The 23,258-nt window shown below is 35.2% G+C and overlaps 1 protein-coding gene across 1 annotated transcript; it reads left to right on the top strand.

Moving 5' to 3' along the window:
* The first annotated feature begins 1,034 nt into the window (after nt 1-1,034).
* Nucleotides 1,035-22,507, top strand: LOC104118694 (uncharacterized). The gene is made up of 10 exons (XM_009629998.4): nt 1,035-1,214; nt 2,901-3,111; nt 15,014-15,139; nt 15,218-15,370; nt 17,758-17,887; nt 17,985-18,026; nt 19,534-19,782; nt 19,923-19,962; nt 21,878-21,955; nt 22,084-22,507. The coding sequence occupies exons 1-10, from the start codon at nt 1,138-1,140 to the stop codon at nt 22,148-22,150; spliced, it is 1,173 nt and encodes a 390-aa protein (XP_009628293.1). The 5' UTR covers nt 1,035-1,137; the 3' UTR covers nt 22,151-22,507.
* Nucleotides 22,508-23,258: the final 751 nt, after the last annotated feature.

The following is a 23,258-nucleotide window of genomic DNA, read 5'->3' as shown; positions in this document are numbered from 1 at the left end:
TGAGGGCATGGCCCTTGATAGGAAGGTACGAAGGTCGAGGATTAGGGTAGTAGAGTCGGTAGTCTAGAGTGTTTATAACAGTAGTATTGGCAAGGAGTCTCGCTTTCGGTTGGTAGTAGATTTTTATGACTAACCGTTGTTTTCTTTCATTGTTGATCACCTTACTATCTTGTTGTTTTTATTATGTTTTTATATGGTTTTTGGTACTGATCTTTCTTGTCTGTATTTTCATTAATGGGGTGCTTATTCTTTCCTGAGCCGAGGGTCTATTGGAAATAACCTCTCTATCCTCACAAGGTAGGGGTAAAGTGTGCGTACACACTACCCTCCCTAGACCCCACAGCGTGGGATAATACTGAGTATGTTATTGTTGTTGTAATTAACTAATTAATTAGTTTGACAAATCAAAGAAAGACACTAAAAAGAAAAATTAATATGCAAAGTGTCTAATGCCCTTTTGTTTTTAGATATTTGTATTTTTTAGAAATGCAATTAACATTGTAATTAAAATCTGAAAATGTAAAGAGTAAAAATACAAAATATTTTTGACATTTTTATTATCTAAAAATGCTACTAAAGATGCACCAAACACAATACACACAAAACAAATCAAATATACAAAAATTCCTAAAATTCTATAAAAATAATTAAAGGCTATTTTGGAACGTTTTAAGAGCAATTTTCATATCGGACAAAAATTACGTGCTCACAGGTATGGAAGTTGGGACTTTGGATAGTAATTATTTGGTCACTTGTAGCCATTTTCATAATCACAAGACCCAAGAAAAAAAATTAATGCTTTGTTTATTTTAAACTTAGTATCTAAAATATATTTTTTATATATAAATTTATTCGGTACATTTCGATATTTTTTGATTTAATTTTATAAAATTTAAAACTTAATCTATTATTTGATACGGTTATAAGTTTATATAAAATCTATGGTTTTATTTTAAAAAGAAAAACAAATAATTGGTTCGCACCGATCGGTTGGTTCGGTTTAACCCCACCGAGTAAAATAATGTAATTACTTACTACTACCCCTCCAGAGTTTTGCTCGATCTCCATCCTTTATACTCAACTCTCCTTCCATTTGGCCCCTTTTTCTCTTTTCATTTTTTATATTACGCGGCCGCCATGGAAGAAGGTTCGTCGCGACGTTCCAAACGCCCCTTCGTTGATGTTGAGGATGATGACTCCAACAAAGCTCCAGCGTAACTAACTATTTTCTCCTTTTCAATTTTATGTGATTTTGTGCCCTAACTTCTTATCAACATACATAGGGTTTCTGGACACTTATATTATTTTGTACTCCCTCCATAGAAGAGTTCGGAAATAAAATTTTAACTTCTATTAATTCATAATTGATATTTGGTATATGTTTGAAAACATCGTGGTGAAGAAAAAAATATTTATTTCACTATCGAAATTTTAAATTGAAGCAAGAGAGTATTTTTGAATCAACAGGAAGATAATAATAAATAAATAAATAAGGAAGCTCGTTGTTGTAAGAATCTAAGGAGCTTCGTGGAGGAATGCAGGAGCATGCACTGTTGCTTCGTTTCAGCTGCTACATATGTTTGCTTACAACATGATATCTGCAAATGCACCCAAATTCTATTAGCTTGGTTTGTTGTACTGCGAATTACTGTTGATTTCATATTGATTTGAACCTGCAGAAAATAGCTAGTAGGAATAAATGGATTGTGTTTGCTTAGTGCATGGATTATATCGAGAAATGAAGGGTGCTTTTGGCCTTGAGAGAACTATATACTGTAAGGAAAATACATTATTTATTCAAGACGTTACAGATGTAAGGAATTATACAACAACTATGCCTCATGCCCAAACTAATTGGGATTAGTCATATGTAATATCTATATCCATTTCCTCTGACTGTGATCATTTCATTCCAGTGCTCAAAAGTTCGTCTTTTACGACAAAGTAGGGATTTCTAAAAGTAGATTTTCTCTAAATCTCACACTTATCCCTACACTGACGTACACATGGTGGGAATATGATGTTGGAGAAGTGTCTCCATCTAATGTATGGCCACGATGAACAAATTATTTGGATGCCCTATTTGTTAATTTGTCAAATACCCAAAACTATTATCAAAATTATTTCTTCACTAGCTATTTGTAATCTGATCATGGATAAAGATAATTTATAAAAAGATTAGGCTGAAGTATATGTTTCTGCCTGAGTCAAGAAGGAATAAATTGTGATTCCAAATTTGACTGGTCAATTCCTTTCTGCTTGTTTCCACTTCAGTTAGGAAGTACAAACTGGAACTGCTTTCTTTTTCAGATCAGGGGTTGTATTTCGACGTCGAAACTGTAATGAGTTTAGTAGGAGAAATGTAAGAACAGATTAGTTTTACCTGTTGTAATTTGTCCTTGTAAGCCAGAGAGTAATACAACGTCAAATTATGGGCTTCTTCAATGTAATATTTGTTGCCAAGCACCGTTAGAGACATGTTGCATAGTTGAGCCGGTTTTCGTAGGAGAAGAAGACAAAAGGCATGGAAGCTTGCTCCGTTAGCACTCATGTGGGTCGTCTGGGGGAGAGAAATAGGAGAGCTTTTGAGGGGATAGAAAATAATTTTGCACATTTAAGGAATAGTCTTTTGTCTTAGATTGCTTTTTGATGCACCCATGTAGCCCCTACTTGTATAGAAGATTGGGTGTCTTTTGTAGAGTATCATGTTTTGATGTAGATTCTCTACCTTTTTGGTATACCTCTTGTATACGGGAGTTTCTCCCTTTTTATTAATACCATTTACCTTATCAAAAAAATATTGGTTGCCATGCTCTATCACAACATACAATGGTTTCACTTTGATGCTGGACTTTAAGGATGTTAGCATTGATATGTTGCTTTCTTCCTCAACCTTACAGGCAGAAGCGGGTAAGGTTTCCAAAGGGTAAGAAAGTAAAGCAGGGAGATAACACGATTGAGGGGCGGGAAGATTTGCCTAGTGGGTGGAGAGATCCTCGCCTTGCAGCCAAAGAGCGTTCGGTACGGAGGAATCAGATAACAGCGGAGCTCCTTGACGAAGAAAATGAAGGTGAAATAGCTGACATATCGCGGGCAGAAGTGGAATATGGGGTTTGTTTCTTCAAATATCTTTTATAATTGTTTGCTTGTGGTTAGATTTTTTGTGGATCTCTGATTTCTAGTTCATATATTGAGATAAGGAAGTGATATTAGGATAAATACAAACATACTCCATTTCAAAAAATAAATAAATAAACAGAGACATTTTTAGTGCTTGGCATTATTCGTGCTGCTTTTGTATCTAGAAGAGCTTAGATACTCATTTGTACAGTTAAAACCATAATTAATCTTGATTTTCCATATAACCGATACAAACTTGTAAAGTTAATGGCTTAGTCATTGTTGGTAAACTTATATTTATGTTTGGTGTAACACGAGTCCTTTAATTTCATTAGAGATTGTATGTCTATGTTGGGGATAAGCATGAGTTTGTGGAAATTCTAGTTTTATGATTCTATAAATATTCCCAAGATCAAATTATTGGAATGAAACGGGCCAAGATGGAGCGAAATGGATTGAGGATCAGTATTCAGATCCCCACTAGTTTGGCATTGAGGTGGGGTAGTTGTTGTTGCATTTTTCTACACTACCGCACTTTATTGTGCTTTTTAATCAATTGCGCAGCAAAACATGGCAATTTTCTTAGCTTTTCGCTTTTGACAAAATTGGGTTTAACATAGCAGGATGCTCTACTGGACTGAACAGATTAGCTACTGTATCTAGAGCATTTATATTTCTTACACGGGGAGGGAGTAGGGTGCTGGAGGGAGAGTTATTTGGGGTGGGATGGGTGGGTGGGGGTTTAAGGGAGGATAGTGGCACATGTTAATAGATTCATATTTATTCAAGAATTGGTTTGTCAAGCAATAGTACAATAGTTATTTTATCCCTTCTAGAAATTGTTGATTTTTGGTCTTTCATTGGGTATTGAAGAAAATCAATTAATTTGAGTTGTACTTGTACAATAATGTCGTGATTTTTGGAGAAAAATGTTGGCATTATTTGTTGTTTATTTGTCCAATAGAATTGTCTCATGTTGTCTTATGTGGTGTCCTTGGACTTCATGAATAGTGTGTTTTTGAAGAGTAGAAAGAGAAAAAGGGAAAAACAAGAGTTAGATTTTGCATACACCTTGATTTGCATAGAGGAGACAAAAAGAAAACAAAGAAGAGAAGAATTATCTTCTGACTTCCCTTGAATAAATTTTTCCTGCCCTCAATGCTTCCCTAGCCAACGAAACAATGGAACGAAAAATTTGTGGCATGTACTTCCTTCATTTACTTCTGTTTTGTTTTCCTTGTGTTTCCTTTCTTTTATTTAAACTCTCCAAACATAAATGATAATTATATTGCATTTGTGATGCTTCATGTGCAGTCACATTAAGTTCATGCAATTATATTGTTATTTGTTATTTGGATCTACTTATAAAACAGACTAAGAGCCCGTTTGGTTTAGCTTATTATAAATAACCGATAAGTTTTAAGTGTTGAAAAACATTTTTAAATGTTAAAACTGATTCTATAAATAAGCAGATACATGTTTAGATAGAAATGCTGAAACTGCTAACAAGTTGATGTGTTTTGGCAAAAAGGGTTGATAAGCTGTTCGTTTGTTAATAACTAAAATATTGTTAAAATTTTGGCACAGTATATAAATTTCAAAGTATCTTTATAAAGAAAAAGGAGAACCGGGGAATATGGAATAGAGAGGAAGTTAGGAGTCGTTCTGGGATAGATATTTTGAGAATTTAAAAAAATATTAAGGATAAACTAGTAAAATTCTTGGTCAAACTAGAAGTGCTTATAAGCTGAAAAACTATAAATTGGCAGGTGACAACTTATGGCTTTTGGCTGATTTTAGTTACTAGTCTTCGGGTACGCGCGTAGCGCGTGTACCCTATATTAATAAGTATATAACTTTTATGAATTACATAAATTTAATAATGTGTTTTATGAAAAAATGTATATTCTGAAAATGATGAATGTCGATCCCATTTAGCTAGCTCAATTAAGGAAAATATTCTACCACATAGAAAGTCATCAGATGTCTTATTGTGATTTCTGAGGACTTCTTTGTGAATATCTTATGAAAATTATTGCTATTGTGCGAGTTAATACTAAAAATAAAAGTATTGTAATCCAAAGAACCCGTAGATTTATAGAAACTTATAGATTAAATTTAAGGATTCATAGATGTTAAATTTTGATCCAAAGGTTACAATTTCAAATAACACAAATAAGAAATTGACTCAGTTTCAATTTGCTAGTATGTAGGTGCACAGTGCGTGTATATTCATATTAATGAGTATACAATTTTAAAAAATTACATAAATGTTACCTTATAGTATGTTTGTGTTATGAGATAAAAATTATATTAAAATCATGTTTCTGAAATGTTAAATGTTGCTCCTAAAGCTAGTTAAAGAAGAAAGAAATCTGAAGGTCAAACAACGAATAAAGGAAATATACTTTTTCTTTTTAAAATTAATTATAATCACAATCGACATAAAATGCAACTACAAATTATCAAGAACAAATTATATTTTGTTCAAAGTAAAAAAGAAACATTCCTTAAATTCATAATGTAAACAAAAAAGGTAAAATAGTGGTAAAATTCCTAACATAAATAAAAGAGGAAATACATTTTCAAGAAATTTGTTTAGATTTTTATTCACGTAAATAAATGAGGAAGTGTATTTTATTTCGGAGTAGTGTATATAATATTGTTGGTTTTTAAAATGCTGAGCCAAAAGGACTTCGTGAGTTTTTGATTTGAATTAGATCATTTTTTCTTAATTATTTGAATTGAAAAGGATCATCTTTCCATAATTTTAACTCCAAATCTTCTAAAAATCTTTACTTGCGTATTAAACCATTCTCTTTTCAAATCATTCTAATATAAGCTAAAATTTTAATGATTTTAAAGTCCTAAATATTAGGTCTTCCTACCTAATTCAATAAGGAAACATTTGATGGCCAAAATTTTAGTTAATTTCAAGTAACTTAAATTACAGTTTTGTCAAATATAAAACTTATTTTTAAAGGGCAAAAAAGACGAATGACATTTCGCTAAGGGCCTTCGTGCTTTTAATATAACTAGTTTCTCGGCACGTACGTTTGCACGCGTATGCCAAGTCATGTCATACTCATGTGATTTAATGAATATAATATTATTAAAATAATATTTTGATATTTTCTTGAATGAATATGTATTTATATGTAAATATAGATAGATAATCTGTGAAAATAAATAAGAATAAAAGTATTAGAAGAATTATGGATCAAAATGATAAAGGGAAGAGTATAAATCAAATTTTGGAAATGTAGCTTTAGTAGCACAAGTTACTTTTATATAAGAGAATACTAAAATTGATATTTATATTGGCACCCAACAATAATCTAAATTTGATATTTATATTGGCACCCAACAATAATATTTTTTTTTGAGAAATACCACGTTCGAAATATATATATATATATATATATATATATATATATATATATATATATACTCCCTCTGTTTCAATTTATGTGAACCTATTTGACTGGGAGTTTAAGAAAAGAGAGACGACTTTTGAACTTGTGGTGTAAAATGAGGCACATATTTTTTGTTTGGCTATAAATCATAGCATAAAGGTAAATTGTTTCCAAATATGAAAATGGGTCATTCTTTTTGGCACGGACTAAAAAGGAAATAGGTTCACATAAATTGAAACGGAGGGAGTATATATAAGAAAATTTTCACTTTAATGGGATAGATATATATATATATTGTGTATATATTTGTAAAAAGTTATCCACACATGCAAGTAAATTGTTTATAGCACCGGGCTATCTTCACTTCTTTGGCTTTTTTTATCAGCTTACTTGGTATTAGTGTGATTTTCTTATTCTCTACTTTTACGGTACATCTGCGTTTATTTTACTTTATTTCTCTACACGAAACTCATTCAAATTAGCAAAGATTGGACACTTAAAAGTTGAGAGGATATTATACGTTAACATGAGTCTTTATATACTCGCTAATTGTATATAAAAAGTGAGTCTTTGTCCAAAGTCCTAAATTTTTGGATAGGATAAAAATTTTGAGAGAGAAAAAATACACTTTTCACACAAGTTTTTTCGTTCTATTATTTCTTACTTATCTGCTATCTCCAATCTTTACTTTGTAATGTAGGGGGTGTTTGTTTAGGCAAGATGACTGTGAGGATGATCTGAAGAAGAAAAGCCAGACTATGGAAAAGCAGATATTTCATCTAAAGAACAAAATTGGTGATCTGATGAGAGATATTGATTTTGTTTTTTTAAAGCAAAATATACTACTAGGCAGGTTACCTAATAGCTAGTTTTATTAATAATAAAAGAAAACCACAAAGGAAAGGTAAGGCTATATGATCATCCCTATGCGCCTCCAACGCCTCATGATGGCAAAGTCTCACGAGGGCGAATGATCTCATAACCATTTGGATACATTCCCAAAGGCATAGGACGTATAGCAACAATCACTGAGCTAGACTTTACCTTACAATTCCTATTGAGGCATGAACAACCTCATCTACTAGCAAGCATGCAAGAAATAAGAACTTGAACGAACTAAATACTCTATGATCATCACAGAGTTTATAACACACTCTGTGATGATATTATATATGATAATGCTAAAAAAATGATAAAATAAAATAAGGTAGAAATAAGAACTTGCCCCTTCTTCAAACTTGTGAGTTCTTCAACTTGTAGCTCCTTGTCTACCTCTTCAACTATCTTCAACAATTCTTCAAACTTCATCATTTCTTCTTGGATCTATTGGACCTTGTGGATGTGGTAGGGGCAGCCCCTTTTTGCTTTGCAACTCTCATTGGAAGTTGCCTAATGACAACCTCTTGTGTTACTTTGCCATCCCAACTATGTTGCCTCTCATGTGCCTTCTTCTTGCCTGCGATGGATTGAAACTGTTGCTGTCCAGTAGGAACAAACACGGCTGCACATGGGCTTAGTTTTGTCTTGCTTTGCACACTAGGTGATGGATGAGAAACCTGTTCATCCTTGTTTTACACGGCTACTGCCCCTTCCTTCGATTTACCACATGGTTTTGTTGACGATCCAGTTTCTTGAGTTTTTAACTCCTGGGAATCATCAACGTAATTTTCTTCATCCTCTTCAGCCTCTTCTACTTGGTCAGCCCAGGTTACGCTTAGACGTAAGTGCCTCCTCTAGCTCTTGTAACTTCTGGACATTTGTCTCATTGCTATCCTCCTTCCTAGTTCGATTGTAGAAGCAGAAGATATCATGGAAAAAGCCTCACGATTGTGTGTTGGGTGCACTGAATCTTCTGAAAAACTAATAGCATCATTGGAGGGGATATCATGATTAGAGGTGTTGAGTCAAACCTTATAAACAGTAGCATTATTAGCAGCACCATTGTAATGTTGGACTCAACCTTATAACTAATGCTGCTGTTTATAAGGTTAGACTCAATACCTCTAATCATGATATCCCCTCCAATGATGCTATTAGTTTTTCAAAAGATTCAGTGCACCCAACACACAATCGTGAGGCCTTTTCCATGATATCTTCTGCTTCTAAAAATTGATAGGAAAGAGGATAGCAATGAGACAAATATCCAGAATTTACAAGAGCTAGAGGAGGCTGTTATGTGTGAAAAGCAAGACAAAACTAAGCCCAAATGTAGCCGTGTTTGTTCCTACTGGACAACAACAGTTTCAATCCATCGCAACAGCAAGTTTGAAGAATTTTGAACATTCAGGTGAGATTTCTAAGGCTAATTTAATCTAAAAATCCTCTGGAAAGTTAGCTAGCACAACTGGAGTGGCTGCTAAATATAATCTGACACCTACAAATATACTCCAAGCTCTTGTTTCTCATGACATGGAGACTTCGAAAGCAGTTGATAATCCGGGCAAGGCAGGAGCTTTAGTGTCCGGATATAATTCTACTGAAGCTTTTAGTGTTGATATGGGTCAAAGTTTCTATGAAGAAGGGGAAGAGGAAGAACTTCTAGATGCATGCTTTGACAGTGTAGCAATGGTTGGAGATCTTTCACCTAGACATGTCAGAAGTAGATCCAACAAAGGCAAGAAGACACATGAGAGGCAATATAGTTGGGATAGCAAAGTAACACAAGAGGTTGTCATTAGGCAACTTCCAATGAGAGTTGCAAAACAAAAAAGGGCTGCCCCTACCACATCCGCAAGGTCCAATAGATCCAAGAAGAAATGATGAAATTTGAAGAATTGTTGAAGATAGTTGAAGAGGAAGACAAGGAGCTACAAGTTGAAGAACTCACAAGTTTGAAGAAGATGGGGCAAGATTCTTATTTTATTTTATTATTTTTTGAGCATTATCATATGTAATATCATCACAAAGTGTGTTATAAACTCTGATGATCATAGAGTATTTATTTTTTTCAAGTTCTTATTTCTTGCATGCTTGCTAGTAAATAAGGTTGTCCACGCCTGAATAGGAATTGTAAGATAAGGTCTAGCTCAGTGAGTGTTGCTATACGTCCTATGCCTTTGGGAATGTATCCAAATGGCTATGAGATCATTCGTCCTCGTGAGACTTTGCCATCATGAGGCGTTGGAGACGCATAGGGATGATCATATAGCCAAGGCAATAGAGGCAACACTACTGTAGCTTTTGCCCCCCTTACTTGTACCTTTCCTTTGTGGTTTTCTTTTATTGTTAATAAAACTAGCTACTAGGCAACCTGCCCAGTAGTATATTTTGCTATAAAAAAACCAAAAATCAATCTCTCATTCAGATTACCAATTTTGTTCTTTAGATGAAATATCTGCTTTTCCATAGTCTGGCTTTTCTTATTCAGATCATCCTCACAATTGTCCTGCATAAACAAACATCCCCTGCATTTAGTGATATTCAAGCAAAACAAGTAAAAAAGCAAGAAACAAAAAAAATATCAGCTCACATCACTGCTGATGTCTATAGTGACATCTGCTCCTGAAGACTGTGAATGCTCTGTGCATTCTTTTTCTTTCCCCACATAGTGGCATGCAGAAGATCCAGATGCAGTTTCCTGAAAACTACATTAATCAGAAGAGAGATTTTGCATTCTATATGCCACACTGCTACTTTCACTTTTTGATTCAATTTCCAGGTCAACGATAAAATGATCCATCAAATGATACCATTTTTCACAGTGTGGTCCTGTCAATTGAAAGGATTTAATCTCCAAAAAGAATTCAACTATCTAGCAAAAAATGGATCACTATCGTAGCGTAGCTTAGTTGGATAAAAAAGCTCGAAGCACAAAAAGATATGTCAAAAGAGAAAGGAAGACTTGCAATTTGAGAGGAAGTATCTTCTGAAGATTGATGGTTCATGTCAGGGCATGCTTTTCTCTTTTCTGCCTCTATAAACTCTTTGATTATGTCAGTGTTGGATTCATCAGAAGTCTGTTGAAGGCTCCAGATTATCTGTAGAGAAAGCGAGAGTGGCTAGAAGTTAATTTTCAGAATTGCACTTGATGTGTTTGAGAAGCTATGAATGTAATATAAGGATAACAACAGAAAGAAAAGGAAAAAGAAAAAGAATATATTGAAGAAGAAATATCAGAAAACCTCTCCTTCATATTCCCAACTTTCCTTTTATTTACTGCTGTCTGTGAAATAGGTAGTTACTAACTCTAAATCTTATTGTACACCAGCGAGTCCTCTTTAATTTTCCTCTCTTCTTGCATTTGAAACTATGGGCTAGCAGGCATACACCCAAATGAACGATCGTTTTTGATTTTATATCTGAGCAAAAATAGCCAAGGAAATTTATGTTGTTCTTCAAGACTTTATTACCTGATTACTCTCCAGTTTATTGAATTTGTTACTGAGCCCTTCACTTGGTGGAGCTCTACCACTTCCATCCCATTTGCAGACACGGGGGAACTTACAGTAGCTACCCAACAAACTTGGACGAACAATGTCAATGTGTTCATAACACCATATCTATTCAAAAACAAATAAATAAAAATAACTTGAGCTTTCAGTTTGGAGTTAACAGAGTGGATACAATGTATATTTGTCATAAATACTTCTCGTCATATACTATCAAATGAAACACAGTTGTTCTATAGGTAATACTAAATTAGTTGAGGTTTCAAAAACAGAAATTAGAGATTGTTGAATTTACTTGAAGAAAAAGAAGACAACCTCCAACCTAAGTTGCTCTGACATGGTAGTTTAGGTGCCGCACCCGTGTCGACACGACACTAGTATGGGTGTGGGTATGGGATCCGTACCGGATTTGGTCAAACAATTTTGGGTACTTTGGCCACGACGGACAGAAAAATTCGAGACGAGATACAATTTGATTCCCGAAATAAGAACCAAAAATAGGGTAAATTTGAAGAAAATAGCATACCTTATCTAGGAAATCAATTCTTTACTTATCTGCAACTTGAGAATAAAAACGAAATCTACACTTTACAAGCTACATGTAAGTATTCCACAAAATTTCTCATAATTTAGAGATATTTTAATTTTTTTGAATTATTTTTAGTCGGATCCCCGTACCCGTATCCTTTCTAGGACCCGTATCCCTGAATCTTAGAATTTACATCTCGAAAGATCCAACCTCTAGATCCGCATCCGTGTCAGACACCTGCACCCGTGTCCGAGCAACTTAGCCTCCAACATATGCCACGTTTTCCTTCTTTCTCTTCTCCAACCACTGAAATACATCTTTCTCTACAGCTGCCCCCCAAGCAAATTCCTTCACTTTATCAAGGTCTTGGAGATAATAAAGGTACCATTAATCAACATTACCGTTTGAGCTTGGGAAGAGAAAGGTACCAAACATGTACAACAAGAATGCCCTGACAAAATCTGCATTGGTAATCCCAAAATCAACGCAACATCCAGGAGAGTTATGGTTATTTCACTCCGAGGAAGTACAAAAGCACGCTTGTCGTAGTCTCATATCACGACCCAGCCTAGGGCCGCGACGGATAACCAACACTAAGTGCCGATCATCACTAAACTTGTTGATAATCTACTAATCATGAATATAAACAGATGAACTGAACAAGCATAAGCATAGCTGATAAGAACTGTACAATCTGGAAAGCTGACAAGGCTAACACAAACTGACATATAAAAACATACTAACTGCACAAGTGCATATCTACCGGCTTCTAGGAGTGCTGAACTGAACAAGTACTGGATGGATTAGGGCCCCGTCATACCCAAACTAGCTGACTGTACACATACCAAAAGATAAGTAACTCCGGGAGTAAGCGGAGTGACTCCAACGGCTGGTGGATGTCCTACTGATGTGGCTCAAACGCTAAATGTGGCTCAAACGCTAATCTTTCTATACCTGCGCGACATGAAACACAGCGCCCCGGAAGGGATGTTAGTACGATATGTACAAAGTATGTCGGGTGGAAAGCATATGTAAAGCATACTAAAGTATGACTGTAAGATGGAAATCTGAATATAAGCTGAAAGCTAAACAATAGTTTGAACTAGCAACTGATCTGGAACTGAATCGCAGTTTAAGCTGAAACTGTGCTAAAACTGAACAACTATCTGAACTGCTACCTGTCTAGTGTTATGGGCTATATCCCCCAATCAGGTAACTGTAAAACTGAACTAGCCTCATGTATAGTCATGTAATGTAAACTGTAGCTATATACGCGTACATAACATGCCTGACTGGCGTAATGGGCTATACCCCCAAGCAGGTAAATATATAATCAATAAGCCCGGCTGGTGTTATGGGCTATCTCCCCCAACATATAATCAATAGGCCTCGATGGCATTATGGGCTATATCCCCCAGTATAATCAATTTAAGCATGTATGAGGCATAACACATGTGGCAACATCATATGGACTCAAGAGATCATGAAGGAAACCATAAACGGAATAACAAACGTAATATGACGCTCGTTGTCCATAAGTTGGACGGAGGAGCCTATCCCCACTTTAGGGAGAAACTGAGTATGTACATGAGATACTAAGTCTAATTAACTCGTTAGGATTCCTCTAGAATCAATTTAGAACCAAGAAACTCAAAATTTGTCCAACTCTTCGAATTTTCAAAAATTTCGGCAGAGTTACAGCTAGCACCACAATATACACGGGAATTGATACCTGAGGAAAATCTTTCCTCTTTAGTGCAAAAAAACTAATAGCTAAACATATCATTAGATGGTGTTACTCCTTACATTTACCTTTGAGTAAGAATCAAGTTTAATTTCAATTCCATATTACACAAAAACTAACTTTTGTTTGGTCTAACAATTTTATTAATGCGAAAGTATGACACTTATAATTTCTTTCAGATAATGCATCTACATATTATATTGATATAGTGTTGATATTATGCATCTTGAGAACACATGAAAAAGAATAAAATCGGAGAGATCAAAAAGATTTTTACCTTCTTGAAATAGTGTCAACCTCTTGGATTGTTCGAGCAAGGTTGAAGACAAAAAATAAAGTTTTTAAAAATGAATCCACCACCCAATAAAATCATAGCTCAAATATTGTTGCTTAGGAATCCACTTGAAGATGCCAATATGTATGCATATTACGATTTTGATGATTGTTTAGTATTGAAGATAAGTTAATTGCAGTTAATAGAAAATAAGTTTGTGAACCTGGTTGTGATAAAAGAGTATGAAGGTTGGTTGGGGAGTGATTTTTTTTCTTTACAAGTAAGGTATTTAAATTATAGGCAAAATACATAAGTTACCCCATGAACTGTGACCCAAATCCCTGTTACACACTTTCTGGGAACGAATATTACTTTACACACCCAACCTTTCCAAAGTGTATCTAAGACACACTACTTTGCCCACGTGGACAATGCATGTTTTTCCCAACGAATGAGTCGCGTGAACAGGAGAATTTTGTGTCAGATGTCAATTTTTTTTAGTTTTTTAATATTTTAAATTGAGTCATCTTCTTCCTTTTTTAAAATTCTGCCATGGCTACTCCTTGAGCTCCGCCACCCGATCTCCTTTCTTCTCAAATAGACATACTACGATTTCTCATATCTCTTCTCGTTGATTAGTTTTTAGTTTTTTTTTTTCCAGATCTTTTGTCGAGAAATTTTGATTAGATTCAGCAGTTAAAGTTTTTTTGTAGCTCCGCCAAAAGCTTGCCTCAACCTTTTGCATAGAAGATCTTTTTTTTTTTTGCAGAGAAGCTTAACTTGAGCTTTACCCATGGCGAAGTCGAATTTTCCGGAAGCAAGAATTTTCCGAATTTTTTTCCAACCATTAAAGCTTGATTCAATTTCAGCGGAAAAGGTGGAGTTTTGGGTGTATTTTCTGGTGATTTTTGTTAGTTAATGGTGGCTTTGTTATTAAGTAAAAGGTGGAGGAAGAGGCTATGGTGTTTGATGGTGAAGAGAGAAGGAAGACAACCATGGTAGTTTAGATGGGGAAGATGATAGGTATAACTGTAATTTTAATTATTTTATTTTTTAAATGACACGTGTCACTGTTTGATTGGTGCGTGATATTACACATATTTTGAAAAACTGGTTAAGAAAAAAGTAATGTGTCTTAGATACACTTTGGAAAGGTTGGGTGTGTAAAGTAATATTCGTTCCCAGAAAGTGTGTAACAGGGATTTGGGCCATAGGTCAGGTGGCAACTTATGTATTTTGCCTTTAAATTATTTAAGAGGATATTTTGGTAATTTAACATTTGACTAAAGGGCTTCCTACTTTTAATATAATATATATGTAGATATTGATAAGCATTTTGGGTGTTTACCAAGCGTATTGATAAGCCAAAAGGTGCTTATAAGCCAGTTTGACCAGCTTATAAGCTTAGCCAAACATCCTCTAAAGCACTCAGGAGTTATTATCAATGTCAAATTTTGCATATTCTATTGCTCTATGGCTAAAGTTCCATATTCCTTTGTTGTTTATATTTCTATCCGGTGTAAATAATGGATTTGGTTGCAGGAAAATGAAACATTCATTGATGATGGAATTGCAATAGAGCCTTTTAATCTGGATAAAGAGAGAGAAGAAGGTTATTTTGATGCAGCAGGAAATTATGTTGAATATTTAAATGAAAATGAGATCAAGGTGCTAGTCTTTCATGAAGCATTTTCTATCCCCAGCCCCCAATCCTTGCATCATTTGCTGATCTAGTGAAGTGCGCAGGATGCATGGCTTGATAGTGTTGATACCGAGAAAAGATTTTCTGGGAAGAGTGCTATCAGGATATCAAATGAGGATGAGATTCAAGACCTTACGGCAGAAGAACTAGGAATGATGAAGAGGCGCATTGCTGATGTGCTCGAGCCCGGAGAAACAGTAAGTATTTCCACCTTGTGATATCTAGTTTATTATTATTGTTGTTGTTGTTGTTGCTGCTTGTAGTCTTCACAATTTTTTTCTTTTGTTTTTTTGAGATTGTAACATTTGTATATGTTAAAGAATAGTACATAGGTTGTACTGAAACCATATTTACATGAGAACCAAAAATAGAAGAAAACTGTTCTAAAATCCTAGCAGGAGCCTAGATTATCTATGATTGAAACAGTATCTTCAGTGTAAACCTGTTTACACCACAAACAAAACAGCCTAATACAATTCAGTTTGATCTTTTGTACTATGCTCTCACTTTATGTTTCCTAATAAACAGTCTTCACAAAATTTTATATGCTCCTCTTTATGTTTCTTCTGGTGGTTTGAATATGAACTGCATCTGTCTTTATCATATGTTTTTTTTGTGATAGGTAATGATTACATGTTGGTTGTTACCTTCTGTCTTTTGCTACAGTTGCTGCTTGCAATTCCAGTTTCTTCATTGTACAAGCAAAAATTCTTGGTGGCTTTTTGCTGCTTTTTTTAAAAGGGGATAGCAATGTAGAGGCTTCTTTCCTGGTTGATCTTTTAAAATTTAATTGTTATTTAAGGTTTTTTTTTCTTGATTCTTGGTTGAACAGAAAAAAATGAGGCAAGGCAAGTTACTGAAGGAGTTAGAACAGCACAAGGTGGATTTTATGGGGGTTATTCCCACGTTATTGAATTTAAGAGTCGTGCCCATGTTAGAATCATTACCAGAAACATGTAGGTTAAAACTTTATAATGACCGCAATGTAGTAATTGCCTTATTGGCTTTTTAAAGCTATGTTGCTAGGACTCGGATGCGGGTATCCGACATGGGTGTGGATCTAGAAGTCGGATTCTTCGTCACATAAATTTTAGGATTCGGGGGTATGGATCTGAATGCGGATACGGCCAATAAATATATATTACGATATAGAAAGTATAGATTTTTATTAATTAAAGTTATTAAACTGAAACTAATAAAATTTAAATCTTTAAAAGCTCTTAATATTTTATTCATAAGATATTTCGCGTTATAGCAAAGCATTCTCATACTTTATATATATACCCAAACATCAAATCAAATACCCAATTAATCTATACTTCTCGATCATAGATGTAGTCAAAGCACCCAACATAAGTTGGCCAAATCCGGTGTGGATCCTACAACCACACCTATGTTGTGTCGCATGGGTGCGGCAGGGATTTTGAAGAGTCCGAGAAACTTAGTTTTCAACCAAAACTTTTGTACCAGTTAGAATAGCACGTCCTGTCGAAAATTTCGCATCCTACAGGAGCTATTTCATCACTAATTGCATCATGTTAGCACATTCACACTAGCAATTTTGCATCTGATAATTGGGTAATTCTTCTTGATTCCTCTGCAAATACTTTCTAAACACTCATTGCTACCCATGCAATAACAAGTAAATTTAGCATATTGTTTGCTGTAGTTGGTCAGTCAGTTACCTGCTTGTTTCCTGACACCTTTCCTGTTTCCAAGTTAATGACAAAATGCTATACATTAAGTCAGCATGCTTGGAAAAGTTGGCGCCGCACCATTTTATTCTCCCCCCCATTTGGTCATCTACCCTTGTCAACCAGAATATTCCTCCAATGTAAGGTGGTAGTATCTGGTGCCTAAGCCTTTACCTAAGGTTCCTGGTGCCTGCAGGCAGAGGTGTGCCATCTGGAATGCTAGTCCATTGTCTTGTTGGCAGGCCACATTCTCTATTCTCTATAATAAACCTGTTAGATTCATCGGTTGCTTTGAAGGTACATGTTGTTATTCAATTTAAGGAAGACGATAGAAGATTTTGTACGAGAGATTGTTTTATTTATTTGCTTGAAAGGTTAATATCTTAAAAAAAATCTGGTGTTTGACTGTTTGAGAACAACAGAAAACTCATCCCTTCTCTTTTACTTTCAAGATGCATAGCTCGTTTTTTTGTTCTTATACCATATCTGCACCTGGGGTATCAGCGCTGTGATCATTCATCTTGTTTTTGATAATTCCTTGAACTGTGGAATGTTTATGAAAGCAGGACGCTGAGATTGCTTTCTAGAAGCTGGTTTTTTTTAAAATTCATCTTTCAAACTAAATAAATCAGCTGCCTATTTGCATTTGCTTACACAGAATTTTTGCATCGCAACCAGTTCTGTCAACATTACTGTTAATTTTACACTATACAAGTTGGTCATTTGATTTTCATTCCTGTATTAATTGCTCATATAAATTTGGCAGGCTGTGTAAGATAATGATATCCACTTGTTATGTTTGAGTACTTCTATCAAGAATCTTTGTGCTATCAACTTGATATTCTTTATTGCTTTAGAACTCATGGACAGAACTTTGATTCTTTCAACAGGTTTTGCAAGCTTTAAGGAGATTGAAAGGTACCTCAAACAATAAAAAATGCAAAATGTCTGTAGAAACTAAGCAGCTATTTGATCAGCTAACGGAAGATGCTATGAAGCTGATGGAGAATGGAGACCACAGTAAGTGTTTGCGTTATAACTAAATTGCAAGGTAATCTTTGAATATACTAACAAGGGCTGTTTTAACTTATGTTTTAATCTATTTTCTGTTTCACAGATGTGTATGATGAAAAGCAAGAGAGTTTCCAGCGGGAAGCAGGTACTTGTCATTGTGTTGTTCCCTCCTCCTCCTCTGCATTTCCTTACCTTAATCATACTTTGGAAGTGGAAAATATATGTTGGAAGTCCTGTCTCCTCCCCATTCCATTATTTTTGTGAGAATGTACGGGAGAAAAATCTGTTTATTAACAATGATACAATGAGCCCTATATATAATACATATTCTACTCCTACTACGTATGGGACTAGGACATATTCACATAACTATCTAACACTCCCCCTCAAGGTGATGCATACAAATCATATGTAACGAGCTTGTTACATATGTAACTAATACGAGGACTAGTGAGGGACTTGGTGAAAATATCTGCAAGCTGATCATTCGACATACAAGGTCACTAGACTCCCCCTGAGCAACACAACTAGGTGGTTGCTGATAAACAGAAGTTGGCCAAAAGGTCGCTGAAAACATTTGAAAATAGTGACACTAAGCCGAATTCCACACTACAAAATAGGTTCTAAAATACCATCAGAAAATAGAAACTTTTCTGGAAATTATTGTTCACGCCGGGAAAACACTGTTTACACCGGAAAAGTGACCCGTTCACACTGGAAAAAATAAAAGTTGTCCGAATTTGATATAATTTATATGGGTAGGCTCGAAATCACTGGACGAGCAAGTTGGTTTCAAGAAGTTTTGTCAAAAAGTGGCTGGAATGGCTCACACGCGCCGGAAAAGTTACTGTAGCTCACCAGAACCCTAGTTCTGGCGGTTCTGGCGGCGTGTGAGGAACTTTCTGCCGGAGAGATTGACTGGGGTTTTGTCGCCTGATTTTTTTAGAACAAGATGGTAGTGTTGGTTTTCGCACAACACTTACCGATGAGGAGATAATGCAAATTAATCTTGAGTCGTCAACCGGAAAGACGCACGGTGACTGACTTTTCTGTTCCGATGGGACTGGAATTTCTGGGGTTTGGTCGCACAAGGGTTTCGGATCTGATGGTGGTACTGGTTATATGCACAATACCACTATAGCAGTGATTAACCTTGAAAACAAGGCGAAGTTGCTGGAAAATTGCACGACTACGAGATCTTTCTTCCCGGATGTCGCTGGAATGACGCACAATGATAATTTTCTCACTGAAGCTCTAATACAATGTGAGAATGCACGGGAGAAAAATCTGTTTATTAACAATGATACAATGAGCCCTATATATAATACATATTCTACTCCTACTACATATGAGACTAGCACATATTCACATAACTATCTAACACTTTTATTTTCCCTAGTCAAACTGGTTAAGCCCCCCCTTCCCCCGGCGAAGAGGGTGGAGGGATGAGGATGCAAAGAAAAAAAAAGGTATGCTAGATTTCCCCCCTGGTTGCTGGCATTGCCTTTTAGCTACTATAAGGATGATTTGGTGGCTGTAAATTTTATATTAAGTTTTTGAAGTAACAATTGATGCTTCACTTAGGTGCACTTACATTTCTCTTGAGCTGCATGAGTAAGGGCATTTCCTAATTTGCATTTTTATTGCTGCAGAGGGGTATGAGAAGTTAGCTCAGGCAAGACAGGGTAAATCTATTGACTCGATGCAGCCTAAGCCCGATAATGTTCTCGATGAACATTTCCTTCCCAGTGGGTCAACTGCAACAGCAGGAGGACATTCTATGCATAATGCAGATGTGGCTTCGTCGAATTTATATAACTCAGCTAATAAGAGTGATGATGCATATGACATGTTTGGTGAAGACGATGAAAATATTCCAGCTAATCCTGCCTCTAATGGAGGTAATTTGATCCCTAAATACATTCAGAGTTCACATTATTGACAAATTTAGTCCATTATACTATCGTAAGATAAGATGACAAGTTTTTTTAGTTTTTTTTCCATTTCCACATATGTGACTCCTGCTCAATGTAAACTGTAGGTGATCAGCATGGCGATTATGTCTTTGATGAGTCCTCTGGGTATGTTTTCTACCTTTTAGCTCATTGCACTACCTTTTCCCTCCAGTGTGCAGATGTCATGGTAATTAAGAGATCAAACTGTATCACTTTGAAATTCGAGTATTGTAGGGATCACCGTTGTTTAATCAAAGAGCTATTCAACGTTGTAGTTAGGAAGAAGATCCCATTAAATCTATTTGAACTTGATTTTTTCCGGAGTTCACTAAATTCCAATAATGGCATAGTTTTTCCTTAGTCCCCCGTATACTGTGTCTACATTCTTTTCAAGTTAATATTGGCAGAAGTATTCCTTTTAGGTTCCCATTCCATTCGTCAGTTTCTGGCCACAAAACTCTTGTTTCAAAACATGTTAATATTTGTTATGGATGTTCATGGTAGTATGCATAGTTCTTTGCATGATATGGTATCCATCTTTGTTTTAGCAGTGGCAAGGACTACCAAAATAAGTAGGAGTTACCTGCTTGTCTAATCTTTCCTATTGACTTGATAAGAGCAGATAGAAGATATCAATAGCGATAAGAATGCTTCATGTTTTTCAATCTGTATTGGAACTTCAATTCCATTGTTTAAGAAACTGCCAAGTCTCGATAGTTGGAATGTGCCATTAATTACCATAGTGCATTTTTTGGTATTGTTCTCTCTCAAACTTAAACTTTTTTTTTCTTTTCTTCTTTTTGTCGACCAAATCCCTGTTACACACTTTCTGTGGGCGAAAATAATATTACACACTCAACCTTTTGAAAGTGTATCTAAGACACACCGCTTTTTTCTTGACTACTTTACCTAAATATGGGTAGTGTCACGCACCAATAAGGTCGTGACACGTGTCATTAACATAAATAAAAAAAAAATAATATAAAATTACACATACACCCTCATCTTCTTCAATTCCATCTCTTCCACCTCAATCTCCTTCTCCATGGACCACCCAAAAAATCAGAACACACAATTCAATCCGAAAATTAGGAGCCCAAGTGATTTAATCCCAGAAAGAAATAAAAGCATCAAAAGCCAATAAGCCATGGCTCACACCACCGTATCACCACCACAACAAGGCCATTCTTAAAAAAAAAAAAAACGCAACAATGGCAAATGTAGATCGAAAATAGAAAAAGAACGGCCTTCTCTCTACAACTCCTTGGGTACCATATTTACTGAGGCTTATCTACATCAACAAAGATATAAACTGGCTATTTTCATTTATAGCTCTCTCCCAAAGTTTTGTTTGTCATCCCCATGGTTGCCGCCACCACCACCAATTTTCAGAATAAAAAATTCAGCCTCCTCTTCAACGTCAGAAGCTAAGAATTCTAAATCTGAGATAGGTAACCGCAAAATTAAAGGAAAAAGCAGATGCACGCGATAGATGTAGCCGAAATTACTCACAAGAAAAAAAATCTATACTAATAGCAAAATTTGCGATGATGAAATTTTTTTGTTAAATGTGAATGAAATCAAACATATAAAAAAGGAGGCTAGAGAAGGAAAGAGATTGGAAGTCTGATATTAACGCAAAATATTTATTTAAGAGGAAATAAGAGGTTTTGAGAAAGAAAAAGAAGAGAAGGGATGTGGGAGGGGGGGTTGGCTGGCGGAAGAGAAAGACAGAGGAAGGGTGGGGAAGATGAGGGATTTGCTGACACGTGGCATTAAATAAATAATTACAGTATTTATATTGGTAGACGTGCTTCTATCACGGTGTTGTACACATGCTTAGTCCTGGTCAAAGGAGGTGTGTATTAGACACACTTTTAAAAGGTTAAGTGTGTAATATTATTTTCGCTCACAGAAAATGTGTAACAAGGATTTGGTTCATAGTTGAGGTGCCAACTTATGTATTTTGCCGTGCATTTTTTGGTATTGTTCTCTCTCAAACTTAAACTTTTTCTTTTCCTTTTTTCTTTTTGTCGACCAGTTATTACTACAGCAGCAGTTTGGGCCACTATTATGATCCATCATCTGGACTGTATTGTCATGCAGCATCAGGACAATGGTAATGACATTCAACTGTTTTAGCTGACAGGAAATCTGGATGCAATCTTTCTAATTTTGATTGGTCATCCACAATTTGTGAAGACAATACTAGCGTCTTCCTCAATTGTTTTGGCTTGATCAATGTAGGTACTCATATAATGATGAATCGGGCATATACGAAGAGGTGCCGCAAGGTACATCCAACGCAAGTTGAAAGGGGCCTAGATCTTGTACAGGACTGGTGGTAGTTTTGTTCGGCAGAGGTTAAGAAGTTGATATTTCCTGTTGGAAAACCTGAATAAGCTGTTGGCTCTGCTGCATGTATCGAACTTACTGAATCTCAACCCTCTGTGAAACAGCAGTCTATAAACTGTGCTGATGTCAAAAATGCTTTTGTACTCTGCCCACTGTAACAGCAAATTTTCACATTTCCTTACAGTGAATTCATAGCATGTTATAGGTTTGTTTCTTGGATCTTGTGACAATCTCGTAGTTCTCTTGTTTTTTGTGACCGCAAGATGCTGCTAGTTTCCAGTACCTCTCATACGGTAAAGGTTCTCTAGTTTCTCCATTTCTGCTTACGAACGATTAGAGCATCTCGATATTTGGAAAGTCCTCGTCATGGCTTCATCAATATTTATATATTCCGTATGGCATTACAATTTTTAGTTATTGAGCAAATATTGCTGTATTTTCGACTCAGTTGCCTAAAATTAGTAGAACTAAACCTTTTTTTTTTTTTTTTTAAAAATTCTTACTATTTGAGGAGATTTCTTTTCACGGAAAAAATACAAGGGGATATTTCACACATGGTCACTCAACTTTTTTTTATTGCACCATATTTCCTTACAAAAAATAATACTTTTTGTTTTGTAAAATAATTTACTCAACTTTGCCTAACTGTCACAGAAAATTATTAAATAATTCTTTTTTGTAATAAAAAAATCATTCAACTTGGTTTATGCATTATATGAAATATATTTTCTTATTTTCTCCTAATGACTTTGTGATACATAAGTAAAATTGAGTGACTTTTCGGTTATGAAAAATAGTTAGTCATTTTTGTGGTACTTTGGTAAAGTTGAGTGCGTTTTTTGTTAAGATTATATAGTTTAAAGATCTTAATACAATAAAGTAAAAATTGAGTGATCATCTATGAAATTAAATATTTAAAAAATCAACGACTTTAGTGGTAAGAACATAAACAATAAAATAGCTAGTTTCCTTGTAATAGTTAAAGGTATTGTGCTATGATCATAGATGCAGGGTCTTATCTTACTCTTTAGTTGACCTACAAGCTTGGAATAGTATCAAGTTATCAA

Source organism: Nicotiana tomentosiformis, chromosome 3 (assembly GCF_000390325.3).
Source record: "Nicotiana tomentosiformis chromosome 3, ASM39032v3, whole genome shotgun sequence".
NCBI classification, from domain to species: Eukaryota; Viridiplantae; Streptophyta; class Magnoliopsida; order Solanales; family Solanaceae; genus Nicotiana; species Nicotiana tomentosiformis.
The sequence above is the reverse complement of the archived record's forward strand: the minus strand, read 5'-3'. Positions and strand labels throughout refer to the sequence as shown.

What these genes read in the sequence shown, in the direction of transcription:
- LOC104118694 (XM_009629998.4), top strand. Translation starts at nt 1,138, where the DNA reads ATGGAAGAAGGTTCGTCGCGACGTTCCAAACGCCCCTTCGTTGATGTT. An exon ending in TGCTCGAGCCCGGAGAAACA is followed by an intron (nt 15,371 to 17,757) that starts GTAAGTATTTCC and finishes TTCTTTCAACAG; the next exon opens with GTTTTGCAAGCTTTAAGGAG. An exon ending in TAATCCTGCCTCTAATGGAG is followed by an intron (nt 19,783 to 19,922) that starts GTAATTTGATCC and finishes TGTAAACTGTAG; the next exon opens with GTGATCAGCATGGCGATTAT.